At 35.6% G+C, this 15,912-nt stretch overlaps 1 protein-coding gene across 1 annotated transcript; it reads right to left on the bottom strand.

Annotated features, from left to right (window-relative positions):
• Window positions 1-1,822: 1,822 nt before the first annotated feature.
• Window positions 1,823-15,912, bottom strand: LOC144436444 (putative hydroxypyruvate isomerase). The gene is made up of 8 exons (XM_078125243.1): window positions 15,623-15,912; window positions 14,253-14,364; window positions 11,818-11,938; window positions 7,785-7,863; window positions 7,033-7,082; window positions 6,422-6,491; window positions 5,095-5,232; window positions 1,823-3,943 (listed from the first exon to the last, which is right to left on the bottom strand). The coding sequence occupies exons 1-8, from the start codon at window positions 15,813-15,815 to the stop codon at window positions 3,897-3,899; spliced, it is 810 nt and encodes a 269-aa protein (XP_077981369.1). The 5' UTR covers window positions 15,816-15,912; the 3' UTR covers window positions 1,823-3,896.

Genomic DNA, 15,912 nt, shown 5'->3' with positions numbered 1-15,912 from the left:
TTGTTATTTTTTATTCCATGTTTGTGTTCATTTGTTGTATATTTTCTGTTTTAAATGTTTAATATGAAACATACCAAACTGTTGATGACTTTTTCATCATTTTAAATTAAAAAAATTTAATATAATGATTTCATGAGTGTAAATTATAGAGAGTTCATTTCAACAGATACCCCACTATTTCATACATATCTTAAAAGGTCAAAGGTCAAATTTTAAGGTGGGGGTTTATTGGATTCACACTTGGCCTGTCACATGATTGGCTGTGCTGATGTGGTCCTCACTGTACATGTAGCCAATCAAACTGCATAAATATTCAAACCTTATGAAATGTACATCAGTTTCTTTGATAAGCAAAAAGTGAATTTACAGATATATCACAATTCAGACTAATGTAAAAAAACACAAAACTTTGAAGTGTTGAGTGGCTTTTCTGCTGACTTTAGCTTTTGTTTGAAATTTTTTACATCGTTAAATTCAGGTAGCTCAAACTGTTTTGTTTTTATACCCTGCTGTAGACAAAGTGTATTTTGTGTTTAGTATATAGATGTATATGTTGTCTGGGTTTTATAGTGAAAGTAGTTGGGCTTCGATAGTATCTCTTGAGCCAGTAGATGTACTGATTTATTTGACAATGAGCTGGGCAGAGATTTTGAAAGCATAGATTATGTTACATATTGTGTTGTGTAGCATGTATGCCTCTCTGACTAAGGTGTAATTAGACTGTAAGATACGTCGTGTTGTTCCGAGCTCCGGTGTGTGAGGGCGCCCCATCACGGCGTACCTCTCTGACCAAGGGATAATTAGACTAAGATACGTCGTGTTGTTCTGGCCTCCGTTGTGTGTGAGGGCACCCCATCACGATGTACTTCTCTGACTAAGGTGTAATGAGACTAAGATACGTCATGTTGTTCCGGCCTCCGGTGTGTGAGGGCGCCCCATCATGGCGTACCTCGCTGACTGAGGTATAATTATACTGTCAGATACGTCGTGTCATTCCGGCCTCCGAGGTGTGAGGGCGCCCTGTCACGACATACCTTTCCGACTAAAGGTATAATGCGTACTTACATTTGGGGGGGGGGGGGGGGGGGTTAATCCCAAAAACTTGTTTTGAAATCAAGATTGCTTTTGAAGCTGTCTACCAGATCTCATTATCCCTCTGTGTTTTGTATATGTGTCTTAGAAATGTTTATATAGTTTTCAAAATTTGAAATGTCTATTAAAGTGTATGTGAGATCTGGCTTCCTGCAAAGCAACACAACTCTCTCTTCCTGTTGTACTTTGTCGTAATCAACTACTTGGGGGAAAAAAGTCTTCAAAATGTTCTACGGTATAGTTTGAACATACGACAAGCCAACAAGTCAGTTGGGACTTGAATTAAAGCATCTTCTAGGCAACTTGGAAATATTTCTGATAGTAGATTTTGATCTCAACTCTTTGCAAATTGCCTCCACAATAAAAAAAAATTGTTTACATGTTATGTAGAACATACCACTTTTTATGATTATCCTTTCAAATGTTATCAATTTTCTGATTTCAATAAATGAAAAGCTTGCTACATATCAAAGTTGTTTGTTTATTTGATTATTCTTTCGTGGATAATCACAGCACATTGTTGGCTATTTTCACATTTTACAAGATTTCCTACCTCACAGACAACTTGATAACTTAATAAGTGTATGAGCTTGTTGAATAACCGAAGATCAGTCCCACTACAGAGAATGCATACTTCGTGATGAGACTAGAACTTGAGGAGATATGAGTTTGATATGAAATTAAAAGAACTTACTCCCAACGAGGTTGAATTTTAAACCTTTTATTTCGTATTATTAAAACCTGTTATTAGAAATTAATCAGTGCTTGAACAATGTACTGCAAGGTATTGATGCATTACTGAGCTTGCTCTGGTGGTGTGTTGTTGACTTCGAGTTGGCCACACATTTCACAACATGGCCTAGACAGTGACAGGAGTTTGCTTTGATTACAATAAGTGCACCCACTAGATGGTGTAATCAATTTGGTATTGACCACAAAATACAAGTATCTGTATATAGATCTGCACATATGCCATGTGAAGTTAAACCATTCCTTTCAGTGGAGTTGAGTTAATACAACTGTTAAACACAAGTAAATAATGGTGAGGAAATACTCCTACTTATTTAAAATACATTTCACAAGTTATCCTGACATGAATTGTATCCAATGTAGCTGATATGAGACTGTCCTCGTTGGTATGCAGCCTGACGTAACAACAACTAAACTGGTACGAAATGTGAAGTGTGTTACAAATTGAAGTTATCTATATAATGACACAATTGTAGCACTTATTTTATCTGATTGTACTAAATGTTGTGTAAAGATACAAACTAGTTTAGGATTGCATCAATATGTTGCACAAGTCGATCATTCAAAGTTGGCATAAAAGGATCGGAAATGTACCAAAATTGTGTCAAACTACTGATAGTAAGTCAACCCTGGTGAAAACGATAGAGTTACAGACTGCCCTTTTAAACAAAAGTAACCACCAAAGACAAAGTTACAGACAGTATCCCTTTAAAACAAAAGTAACCACCAAAGACCATAAAGTTACAGACTGTGTCCCTTTAAACAAAAGTAACCACCAAAGACCATAATGTTGCAGACTGTGTCCCTTTAAACTAAAGTAACCACCAAAGACCATAAAGTTACAGACTGTGTCCCTTTAAACAAAAGTAACCACCAAAGACCACACAATTACAGACCGTGTCTAGTGTTTAAATGTCCATATACACTAGTTGCATTTTGCATTCATACACTACACTTGACCATAAAGTTGCAAACCGTCCAGTGTCTAAATGTCCACCCCCCACTTGCATTTTGCATTCATACACTACACTTGATGTATTCCTGGCCTTTAACTTGTACCATCACCAGTATGAATGTACTAGTACATACATTGAAATCTTAAAATGAATTTCACAGGTTAAATTGTTAAGATGCAAACATGCAATTCATTATTACCACAAAATACAGAAAACAATATATGTGACATCGATGCAGATTTTCTTTGCACCACTTTGATGTCATATATACACTCCTGTACTATTTGACAAGAGTGAGTTGGGCAGCTTACAATACCCCAACTGAGTAGATGTATCACATGACTAGTTAATAACATTAACATATGCAAATCTGGTATCAAGTATATCACATGACTATTAAAAGCTAATGACATTAATATATGCAAATCCAGTATCAAGCATATCACATGACCATTAAAAGTTAAATGACATTAATAGATGCAAATTTGGTATCAAGCATATCATATGACCATTAAAAGTTACATGACTAACATATGCAAATTTGGTATCAAGTATATCACATGACTATTAAAGTTAAATGATATTAACATATGCAAATCTGGTTTAAAGCATTTAAACTGCACTGGCATTCTGCCAGTTAAATACTGTCAGTTAAATACTGCCCCCTAGTGATCAAGAATAGTGATAAGGCAAGCTCTTTTACTGCAAAGTGATGTACCTCAATCATTAGAACCTTTGTTCTATCTCACAACCATCAAACAAGCTGATCTGAGTTTCTATTGGTGAATAACACCCTACTGTATATACATACATATTCCTGTCGTCCACCCATGTACCTATTTTTTTATTCCCATTTTCTTAAGGCAGCCAGATAAATTCCTCATGGTTTCACTCATGCCAACTTATATGAGCCCTTGGTCTCAAGCTTTTAAACTGCTCTGGCATTATGCTGTGTATGCCGTTGACCATACCAGTTAAATACTGCCCCCTAGTATGTCGTTTTACTATCTACCATGCAATTCTTTTATGAAGAAATGATTTCTTGATAATTTCATAGTGCGATCCACATATGTTGATGAATTCATCGTGTGGAGTGTTTCACTCTGTGTATTTCTTCATCCAACCAAGGCTGTCCGCAGTTTTCTCTGTAAACAATACAAAATAACATAGTATTGAATTTAATTTGTTCCAAACACAACTTGAGAATTTTACCTGCAAATTTCGACTGCACACTTCAGTCTTTGTCAACAGATTGATTGACCCACTATTCAGTAAGTGTGACCTTATGGACAGGTGAGTCTAATAAGGGGTCATAGGTGCCTGGAAGTTTATATCACCCTCTGCTGATATGATATTGTATACCATATGACTGAAATGGCCATTTCAGTTGTTTAGTCATTCCTTTAACATACAGTTTCGGGATGACCGCACAATGTCGCACAAGCTCAATAAACGAACAATTCATTTAGGACCTTTAACCTGTGTACTGAGATGATGGTAAACAAAAAAATACTACCAGAAACCCAGCACTGTATCTCACATTAGAAGTGAATTTTTATCAACTTATCAACATCTTAGTAGTAAATACAAAACCAGTTATCACTGGTGGCATGAAGTTTTCGAAATTTGGTTAAAAGTGTGACAATGAAGTTCAGCAATTGCATGTGATGCCTGACCCCGCATTGACGCCAGCGCTGTGTCATGTGACCAACCCAGAACATCAAACTGGTAAACAATTCCACAAGTGCAGGTGTGGACTAAAGCTTCAGTTCTGCTTTCACTATAATTATGTTGAGTTTTCAAAAGTTGAAGTTCTATGTTGATACAATAAGTACACATATGAGCCTGCATCAATAAAGGATCTATTACATCAATCCAAGTTCCCATATGGTGGATTTCCTGATACAATTCTCTTTAAAAGCTCCAAAGACAAGGTTTACTACTCTTTTGACTATGAATTATAATTTGATACAATTCTGTTTCACGAGACAAACATTGCGACTCTTTTGACCATGAACTATAATTTGATATTTTGAATATTAAGAAATAAACCAGAATTGTAAGCATTGTACGCACGTTTACCAAGGAATAATCACGTCATGGTCTTTCCTTTTGTGTGTGTATATTCATGCCCGATGTAACCATGGTAACTATCATATCCAATCTTACCTGTTGATGATTTATATTCACACCCTATGTAACCATGGTAACCATCATATCCAATCTTACCTGTTGTTGGTTTATATTCACCTCTTTATGTAACCAAGGTAACCATCACACTAGTATCTATGCTTACCTGTTGATGGTTTATATTCACACCCTATGTAACCGTCATATTTAACTTCTTCCAGTAATTTAAATATGTATGGATAATTGATTTCACCAGGACTGTCTGGTTCACCTCTTTCTGGTACTTGAGATATTTGTATGTAACCTGTATGGTAATCAGAAATAGTACTGGTATGTTAGTTTTAACACGGTGATACTTTAGACTCATTTGTATTCCCTCCCCCATCTTATTTGATATGACCTCCCATTCCTATAACTCCTCCCCCAAGCTTATTTGATATGAGCTCCCCATTCCTACAACTCCCCCTCCTCTCTCCTTTTATTTGATATGACCTCCCATTCCTATAACTCCCCCCACAGCTTATTCAATATAACTGATTAAATTCAGTCTGTTTGTTGTTGTTGTTGTTGTTGTTGTTGTTGCTGTTGTTGTTGTTGTTGTTGCACATGTACAATAAGAATAAATTTTATGGCAAGATAGAAATAAATCAGAAACATTATGATGATACCATAAAATGAATCTATTAAAAATTTTAGTGGAGATAAAGTGAAGTCAGAACTCTTTCAATCTTTCATCCATGAATCCCCCCATTCTCATACCATTGCCCAATCTGATTAAAATTTGATGTGGTGAATACGGCTGGATTTCTTTATTTACCTCCATTTCCTTCATTTAGTGTTGTTTGTTTTCAATTTTGTAATTGTTTCAGGAGTGAAAGCCGCCTTCCCAAAACAACAAATTTGAAAACAAGCAATGGACACCAAATGAAGGAAATAGAGTCACCATATCAGATTTTATTCAGGTTGACAACCCCCCCCCCCCCCACCATCCATCCCCCCCCCCCCCACACACACACACACAAACTCATCCACAGATGCAATCATCACAAAATTACAACTACATTGATATTCTTTACAAATTGACAAAAACTGAGTTCTAGTATGACCCAATCTGATTAAAATCTGATGTTAGATAGGCTGGTATTCCTGCATTTACCTTTATTCCATCGTTATTGCGTCTTTTACGTGTGTTTTTTTTCCTGGGCGAATGCCTTTGTTAGAAAGGCGTTCGCCCAGGAAAAAAAAAACTCACGTAAAAGACGCAATAACGATGGAATAAAGGTAAATACAGGAATACCAGCCTATCTAACATCAGATTTTAATCAGATTGTAGTACGACCCTACATTTACATTTGTATGTCATCAAATTTGTACTTTCTCACTTTATATCTGTTTGGTTGTAATCCTCTAGCACACTGCCACTATGAAAGTGGATCAAAACAATTCATGATGAAATATTCAAACTACAATGTAATGATAAATTCAGTGATTACCAATCAATGGAAGGTATTCTTTGATCAGCCTTGTCAGATACCCATCCATGAACTGTGCATGGTAAAAGTCCTGTAAGAACAAAGTCATGAAGTCGATTATTATTGTGGTGGTGGTGGTGGTGGTGGTGGTGGTGGTGGTGGATAATTATCATTTTCACTCTACACTGCTAATATTATAAATTAGTGAATGACTATATAAATTGCTTACTACTACTCCACATTTGTACTGAAAGACATAATCCATGACATATCTTATTTTAACTAGTTATTATCAATCTGCTCTAGAAACATGATTCTAAAACTTGAAAAAAGCATCCACAAAATCTGTAAATGTGTAATTGTAAGTGAAAGTGTGATCATTCTTTGATTTGTATCTGCCACTATGGCAATCAGAATATACTAATATGAATGATAACTCTCACTCACTCACTCACTCACTCACTCACTCACTCATTCACTCACTCACTCACTCAATGTATCAATCAATCAATCAATCAATCCATTTATCAATCAATCAGTCGGTCGATCAATCAATCAATCAATCAATCAGTCTGACAATGACCCAGTCAATCAATCAACATACATGCATCAATCAACTGAAGTTAACTTACCAACAAGAGTTTGAGGTTTGGATGATTGACCTTCTTAATGATTTCAATGCCTGTAGAGAATTAGAGAATACCAACGTGTCACTGTCAGTTGATATACATTAACTATCAAGGTGAAGTACATAAAATCAAGTTTTTCAACCTCAATTCCAATAAATTAAATTGAACTAAAGACACACAATATGTTAAAGAATTGATTTAATTACCTTGTATACAAGACAATGGGTTGATTGCATGGTTACATGCACCTGTGGTTCATCTATATACATTGAGACTCGAGACTGCTTGGTATGAAAGCATCCATGTACACCTGCCAATATGGGTTAATTGGTTTACTGTTTGCGTGACCGATGGTGCACTTACGGTTTGGTATGAAAGTCGTCTGACCTATCTGTTAATGGATAACTAGGTTGCATGCACCTGTGGTATACTTACCTTCCGACTGCTTGGTCAGAAATTAGCCTTGTGTATCTGTCAAAAGGTGACTTGGATGCAAGCACCTGTGGTACACTTACTTTGGGACTGCTTGGTAAGAAAGTACCCTGGTACATCTGCCAATGGATGACTTGGTTGCATGCACCTGTGGTACACTTACCTTGGGACTGTTTGGTAAGAAAGTAGCCTGGTATATCTGTAAAAGCATGACTTGGCTGCAAGCACCTGTGGTACACTTACCTCCAGACTGCTTTGCCAGAAATTAGCCTTGTGTATCTGTCAAAAGGTGACTTGGATGCAAGCACATGTGGTGCACTTACCTTGGGACTGCTTGGTAAGAAAGTAGTCTGGGTGATCCGTGAATGGGTTAATTGGTTCAATCAGAGCCACTATTCCTTCCTACAGAAAAATATGACACATAGTACCAACGTTACTTACAACTGAAATCAGTCACGCTGTAAAAATAGAGTTCAACAGCAATGAAAGAGATAATCACAGTCAATAACGATATTCCTACAGTCATTGGAGTTCAAAAACATTTGTACAAACTATCACCAAGTCCTGCTTATTGAGCATGTGTCAAGACAGGAGTCCGCATTACGCATGTGTGGAACCTCAATTGGTCGAAAATTATTCTGTAGTTTGTGCAAGTGTATCCAACCCTCATCGTTGTAAACCACAGCCTCTTTTTACGACACACAATATCGTTTTTGGTTGCATCAGCAGAAAAAACTGTACAGTGGCTTTCTCGAATGCCAGCCCTACAATATTACAAAACTGTCCAGTCTGCTGGAAATAAATAAGATGTTCATTTCTGATCAAAATTATGGGATGTAATGTACATTGAATAGTTTCCCCCTTGAAGCTTATACAATGTATTCAATACTAAACTTGTTTTTTTGAATTTCTTTCCTTTGGAGACATATTTTACATTTTCAATGACTTTTTCTGAAAAATGTTATCAAACCAGCCCATGTGATCTTTAATGTTGATTCTGTGCTCCTCACATAGTAGCAATGGTTTGATACAATGTTGCTAATGATTATGCCTATCTCCAAGAACACTTGTGTTTACTCTCTTTTTCCCACATAGTCAATTTCCCTTGCAGAATGTTGTGTTTCAACATGTCATCTGTTGATATCTAAAAGAGAATTAACATGTAGCTGGAATGGTAGTACTTGTTGCAACTGGAACATTTTTTGAAACTGCTTTGTTAGATATACTGGTAATAGAAATGCTATAGTTGGTATTATTTATAGGAAACCAAATACTGACATTGTAGAATTTCAAGAGGAGTTGTTAAATGTACTGAGGAGATTTAAGTTAGAAAAAAACCACTTTATCTTAATGGGTGATTTTAATGTTGATGCAAATAATAGAACTAGTTCAGTAAGTATTGAATCCTTTCTCACATCCATGGAGTGCCTTTGTTTCCATCAGTTAATTTCCACACCAACCAGAGTGACAGACTCATCTGCAACAATTATTGATCATATTTATACTAATATAAATCAGTATCAAATCTATTCTGGAACATTAACCACTGATATATCAGATCACTTCCCTATTTTTGCTTTAGTAGAAAACCACCCTATTAGAATATCTCATAGACAAAAAATTTCATTTCGAAATTATGATCATTATGACCCTTCTCACTTTTGTGATGAACTTGCAAATGTATCCTGGGAAGGAGTCTATGATTGTACTGATGTTAACGCTGCTTATAACAGATTTCATTTAATTTTTAGTAGGATTTGTAACAAGCATGCACCAATTACCACAAAAATAATCAGCAACAAAAAGGCTAGGAAACCATGGATCACTAGAGCCATTAGGAAATCTATCAAAACTAAACATAAACTTTATTCTAAGGTTTTAAATTCAAACTTTGATGGTGCAGCTGTTGATGTGTACAAAAAATTCAGAAATATGCTATTGTCTGTAATTAGGAATGCCAAAAAGTTGCATTATAGTACTGTTTTTATGGACAACAAAGACAATTCAAATATGACTTGGAAAACTATTAAAGAAGTACTTGGAGGTCAAGGAAGAATAGCTAGGAAAACTTTGCCTGATAGTCTGCATATTGTATCAAATGATTCTAATACCCACATCTCTGAGATCAGTGATATTGTTGAAGCTTTGAATGACTACTTTGTTAAAATAGGTCCTAATTTGGCTAGTAATATTAATTCAACCAATCATAATTTTAAAGACTATTTATCTACTCCTTTAAGTAATTCATTTTTTATGAATCCCACTACACAAGCTGAGGTCTATAATCTCATAAATTCATTGAACATTAAAAAGGCGTGTGGTCATGATGATGTACCAGTTAAACTTCTTATTAATGGAGCAGCAATAATATCTAAACCTTTAGCTTATATTTTCAACCTATCTATTTCTTCAGGAATCTTCCCCACAACACTTAAAATAGCAAAAGTTACACCCATCTTTAAAAAGGGAGCCACTGATGACCCTGGCAACTACAGGCCAATATCAGTTTTACCTCTTTTAAGCAAAGTATTAGAAACCATTGTAAATAATCGTCTAATGCATTATATAGAAAAAAATAATATTCTTTACGAGTATCAATATGGGTTTCGCAAAAAATATAGCACAAAATTGTCCCTTATTAACCTTGTCAATTATCTTATCAAGCAGATGGATGAAGGCAGAGTCACTCTTGGCATTTTTCTCGACTTTTCCAAGGCTTTTGATACTATTAATCATGAAATTCTTCTTTCGAAAATGGCCCATTATGGCATTAGGGGATTGCCTTTGAAATGGTTCACTGATTATTTATATGATAGATACCAATATATCCATGCTAGTAGTAACACATCATCTAACCGTATTATTCAATGTGGAGTGCCACAAGGTTCTGTCTTAGGTCCCACTTTATTTTTGTTATTTATCAACGACATTGCTTCCTCATCCATTTTTTTCCAATTCAGATTATTTGCAGATGATTCTAATTTATTTCACACTTTTCCTGACAATCATTACAATATAAATTTATCTAATGTTGATGCCCACTTAAATAACGTATTAAAGTGGTGCAATGTAAATAAACTTACCATTAATCATCTCAAAACAAACTACATTCTATTTAGAAATACCAGGAGAAAAATATCCCTTGAAGGTTCTCTCCACATTAGTAGTAGGGTTATTGACGAAGTGGTGTCAACAACTTTTGTTGGTGTTATTTTAGATAAACACCTAAATTGGTCAAAGCATATTCAAATGGTAAACTCCACTGTTAGGAAAAAAGTTGGTATTTTGTTCAAATTAAGACATTTTGTACCTAAAGATATCCTTATTCTGATATACAAATCTTTTATCCAACCACACATCACCTATGGTATTGAAGTATGGGGATCTACATATTCAACACATCTGACATGTATTCACAAGTCTCAAAAAATGGCAGTCAGAGCTATTACTTTTAGTTGTATCTCTGCACATTCTAACAATTTATTTAGTGAACTTCAAATTCTTGATATATTCAAATTACATAAACTCCAACTTTGTACTTTCATGTATGATTTATTAACCAACAGGTTACCTCACCGTTTTACAGATTATTGCACTCCACCAGTTCATGAATATAGTACTAGGTTCAAGGGTAGGGGAAATCTCCTTCTACCTAAAGTAATCACATCCATAGGCAAGTTTGCAATATGTTTCACAGGTACGGCCTTTTGGAACAGTCTACCACCTAGTATTAGATCACAACCATCTAGAACTTCATTTCGTGATTCACTAAAAACACACTCATTAAAGACTATGTCCACTAATTGTACATTTTGTATTTATTTAATTATTTATTTGTATTTATGTTATTTGTATCTGATATTTTCTTTACGTGTACACTGCCCTCTAGTTGCTTTGCTTTAGTAACGTTGTAACATTCCAGTGTCTACGGTGTCAGACTCGACTAGCATTATGCTATTTTTCTGACTCCCATTACCAAATTATCAACCTGTATTTACTTTATTGTGCAAACTGTAAAAAAATCTTATATATGGTAATAAAACAAATCGTAACTCGTATATAAAAACTTGCTCATAATATTATATTATACACCTTCAACAATATTTGTACAATGCATCCAACTAAATTGATTTTTGGGTCTGCACCCAAATGATTACTGATTTTCAGTGAATGTATCGTTGGCTTTTTGATCGGAAAAATAATCCTCAGTTACAGCTAGTGCAACTTTAAACAGAAAATATGAATTTGTCATTTCTTGCAGACGACATCCATTTCTAGCAGACGACATCCATTGAACACCTTATTTGGCACTTCATTTGCATATTTATTGGGACTATTCCATTTGAATGAACCTACTTTCTGTAACTTGTCAGCTGCATATCTTAAGTTTTCCACAAACACGTCTTCCATGTCTTGCAAAAGTTTACTTTCATCTGCAGGATCATGTGGAGGGATAACAGCTGCGAAGATATGAATGCTGAAATAGACGTTGGTAATCAGTATTAGTTTAAGGAGCAGATGCATAGAGGTCAAGTTCAAGATCAACATGTGTTCAAATGATCATTTCTCAAAAGTAAATAAGTATTAAACCAATAACCCATACATTTCCCAATATTAAAAGTGGCACAAGCTGAGTTTATACTATTTTTACTGAAGTGAAAATACTTACATAAAATCTGAATTAAACTCTTCTAGTATAATGTTAAAGTCCATGCAATTCTTCCATGATACTGTCATATGGTGTTGTTGTTGTTGTTGTTGTTGTTGTTGTTGTTGTTGTTGTTATTATTATTATTATTATAACAGCTGATGGCATAGTAGGGATTTCATGACATTTTTTCATAAGCATTAAAAATTATACGTCACCTGTCACCAGTCTCGCATTGTGATTGGTCGAGAGCCTTGCAGACATGCAGGCGTATTTTTCATCAACAATTTTTGCTTGTGTATCACGTGCATCAGAGTGCGCGTTCGAAATGCTTACGATTTGCATAAGCTTATCAATCAGTGATATATTCAAACTTATAACCTTCAGCTGAAAAATAAGCGCGTCCTTGTTTTGCGTACTATGTTACATTAAATGTACAGTAATGTTCGTGATATGCTTTGTTATTCTAGTTGAGCAAAGATTGCACCGTCTGTGGCGGCATACAGGGACGTATAAACTGTGTATACGTCCCTGGTGGCGGTAATAGGGTTTGGATATCGTTCATAAATTTAGGAATTCATGTTTACGATCGTGTGACGACAGTGCGTTCGCCGTCACTAGACTTTCACCGTTCTGTGTGGAAATTTTGACGATTTCCCTATGACACGAAACGTACAGTTCAAAGACTTGTTACCAGTTAAATATATCAACAGTGATATTTTGTTCGGTTGACAATAAATTTGGTGTTGGAAATGCTGCATACAGCTGGATTTCTAGTTGTCTGCTAGGTTTGTTTACAATGGGGACTTGCAGTCACAGGGGCGTGTAATATTTCATAGATTGTTGTTTTCTTATTGCTTAGAATGTCGTTTTCTTAGGAAAATATAGTACGAATGTTGCTGCTACAAATGTATCAATCTCTATACTACGAAGAAATCTTCCCCTTACATGTAGGAATATATATTAATATATATTAATCAAAAGGTTGTTATATTTAGTCTGTAGACCTGGAAAACAACAATCTATGAAATATTACACGCCCCTGTGCTTGCAGTGATCACATGATACAACAAGCAAAAATACAGCTGTTGGAGTGTTTTCACAGTTGGTGAAAATACGCCGACATATCTGCAGGGCTCTCGACCAATGAGAATGCGAGATTGGTGACAGGTGACGTATAAAAACACATAAATGATCCGATGACATAGTTCATCTTGCGTATCAAAAAGAGTCAAGAATCCATACTTCTATGCAATCAACAGTTCTAACAATGCCATGAGGCAGTTGTAACATTATAGCATCGACAATTATAGTTAAATTAAGGTTTTATATTAAGTATTTTCACTTGATTTACAAATTCAGCGTGTGTCACTTTAATTGATAATTTTTTCTTGGTACAAATATTATGACTATAGATATGGGAGTAATGTCAAAGGTCAACAACCTGTGACCTGCCATTACTATTCAATTAATTATATAAATCTAAGTAAACACAAGTAACATAGGGGGTCTTGTCATTACGATTTGAAGATGAGGGAGACAAATCATAATATACCACAATATTAGAATACATTTTCTGCATGAATGAAGAAAAATAATAAAAGGAGAGTGATTAATTGCTTTTTTTGAATATATTATCTCTTTTTGAGCACACGCGCTCACTGGAGAGAACATATATTATTAGTAACAGAGCATTATAGACTTAATCCAAGTAATAAGTCCTAACCTTACTCGGAGTTTCATTCTTCTTCCATGATCATCAGGCATATATCTATATATGCAAATGTGTGTTGTCACGATGAAAAACAACACTAAAGACAAATTCTGCTTTTTCTGTTCATACATGCACAACTTGGCTTACGCAGGGTATAACGAACAATACCATGATCAATATTTCTCAATTACGTATCTCATGATTATACTCAATAAACTGTGCACACTCCTTTTATTTCACATGCTATGCACTATATACTTCAAAGTCTATTTAATTTCAAGATTTCTGTCTTCAGAAGCTTACGTACCTTAATTGCTAAATCTATCAGAATTTTAATCATTTACACTGTTTCAATGATCATCACTGAATATTCTTCACAACACAAAATGGAAGTCTTTTTAAAGTGAAAACAAACTATATTGCTCTTACTTAGAACACTTCAGACCTTTAGCATACTTAATAGATATATCCAGTTCCTCTTTGAATTCTTCTTGCCGTCCTGGAAGTGCCGTTGTACCGAGCTCACCATTGACGAACGTACCTATATTTAGCAAATAACAAACACTTAAAATATGCTTTATGCCATCTACAAAGCGGTCTACTGGCGATCAAATTCATTATAAAAATCATAAGGCAAAAACAGATGGAACAGGACATATGGGCTTGCAGTCTCTCCTGGTTGATATAGTTCCTATACGATACGAGTTACGATGACTATGACCATCTCACTCACTACGTCTAGTCAAAGTCAAACATTTTACCGTTAATCTGGCTAAACCCCATGCTGGGTGAAGGGTAAAGAGCGCATGTCATCAGTAGTAATCCATTACAAATTGACAGGCAGTTAAGCCCTAGAGTTTTTGACTCTTAAAAGCCATTTTAGGCTATTCAGACACTTCCAGTCAATTTTGTTAAAATCATGAACAAAATATTTCGTGGCTCTCCCATTCTGACCATCAGACATGCCCCCCCCCCCACCACACACACACACCTTTGCACCCCAATTTCTTTCAATCCCGCCATCTATTCTGGCCACAGTCTTTATTACTACTAAATATAAAACGTTTTGAGCCTGCACATTTCGACTCGAACATTGATTTTGTCTCGCGCTCGAACTACAGATCGTAGATTCATGCCGTTTTCGGCCACCAGCTAGTCACGGCAAACAGTCCCCTTTTACAGCAAAAAGGTAAATGAATAAGTCATCACGCGCGCATCTATTTCATAAATGCGCAGCCCCCGACACACTTTCATTTCTCATTGCTTTTGAGAGTCCGCCTCAATATACAATTTTCAATTTTAACCCCGTCAAAAAAATCAGACCATATTGCGCACGATATTTGACGAGGCAAAGTGATGGCCAAATTACAATTTTAAGAGAAACATATTAATGCCACAAATATGTGGAGTATCGCATGGATCCGGTAAAATATCACTGCAAAAAGTTTATTTATACAAACGATAAGATATTTCTTGCCGTTGCTATTATTATAAATATTATTTACAGAAAACCCACGCCATGATGACACGTTTCAATTTGTTGGTGCATGCGACATATTAGTCTCATACTAAATCTAGTTATTATAATCCAATAAGCAACAGACTGTACACGAAACGTGTCTAGGGTTAAAATTACTGTATGCTTTTACTCATTTATACATGGTAGAAATGGCGTTTGGAAACAAAAAGCAAGTACTATATAGTCAGTGTGTCTGTGAGGAGGGCTGAAAGGGGATACCGATAAGTAATTCGAGTCTATCGACTCAAACTCAGAAATCTCAGAACAACTAAGTATTTACCTGGGTAGGAGTTGATAAGTGCCTGTTCAATATTTTCTCTTTCTTTCACCTCTACAAGCTTGTCCAGGGGGACTGAATAAGGACTACCGTCGACCGCATTGAAGCCAGCTGCCTTGGCTGCCGAATATTTATCAACCAACTCCGGTAGCTCGTTAAACATGAACATCAAACTTGCTGCGAATTTGTACGGCATTATTTGTTACTGACAATAACGTATGGCAAGGAGTTTCAGTTCAGCTGTCCTGTTTGCGACTGAAGCTTGAGTGAAAACAATTATGTCGAGATCCACC

The sequence above is a fragment of the Glandiceps talaboti genome, chromosome 6 (assembly GCF_964340395.1).
Source record: "Glandiceps talaboti chromosome 6, keGlaTala1.1, whole genome shotgun sequence".
Taxonomy (NCBI): domain Eukaryota; kingdom Metazoa; phylum Hemichordata; class Enteropneusta; family Spengelidae; genus Glandiceps; species Glandiceps talaboti.
Note: the sequence above shows the minus strand (reverse complement) of the source record. Positions and strands in the feature narration are given on the sequence as shown.

What these genes read in the sequence shown, in the direction of transcription:
- LOC144436444 (XM_078125243.1), bottom strand. Translation starts at nt 15,815, where the DNA reads ATGCCGTACAAATTCGCAGCAAGTTTGATGTTCATGTTTAACGAGCTA. An exon ending in TCTTACCAAGCAGTCCCAAG is followed by an intron (nt 7,083 to 7,784) that starts GTAAGTGCACCA and finishes AATTCTCTACAG; the next exon opens with GCATTGAAATCATTAAGAAG. An exon ending in AGAATACCTTCCATTGATTG is followed by an intron (nt 5,233 to 6,421) that starts GTAATCACTGAA and finishes ATTACCATACAG; the next exon opens with GTTACATACAAATATCTCAA.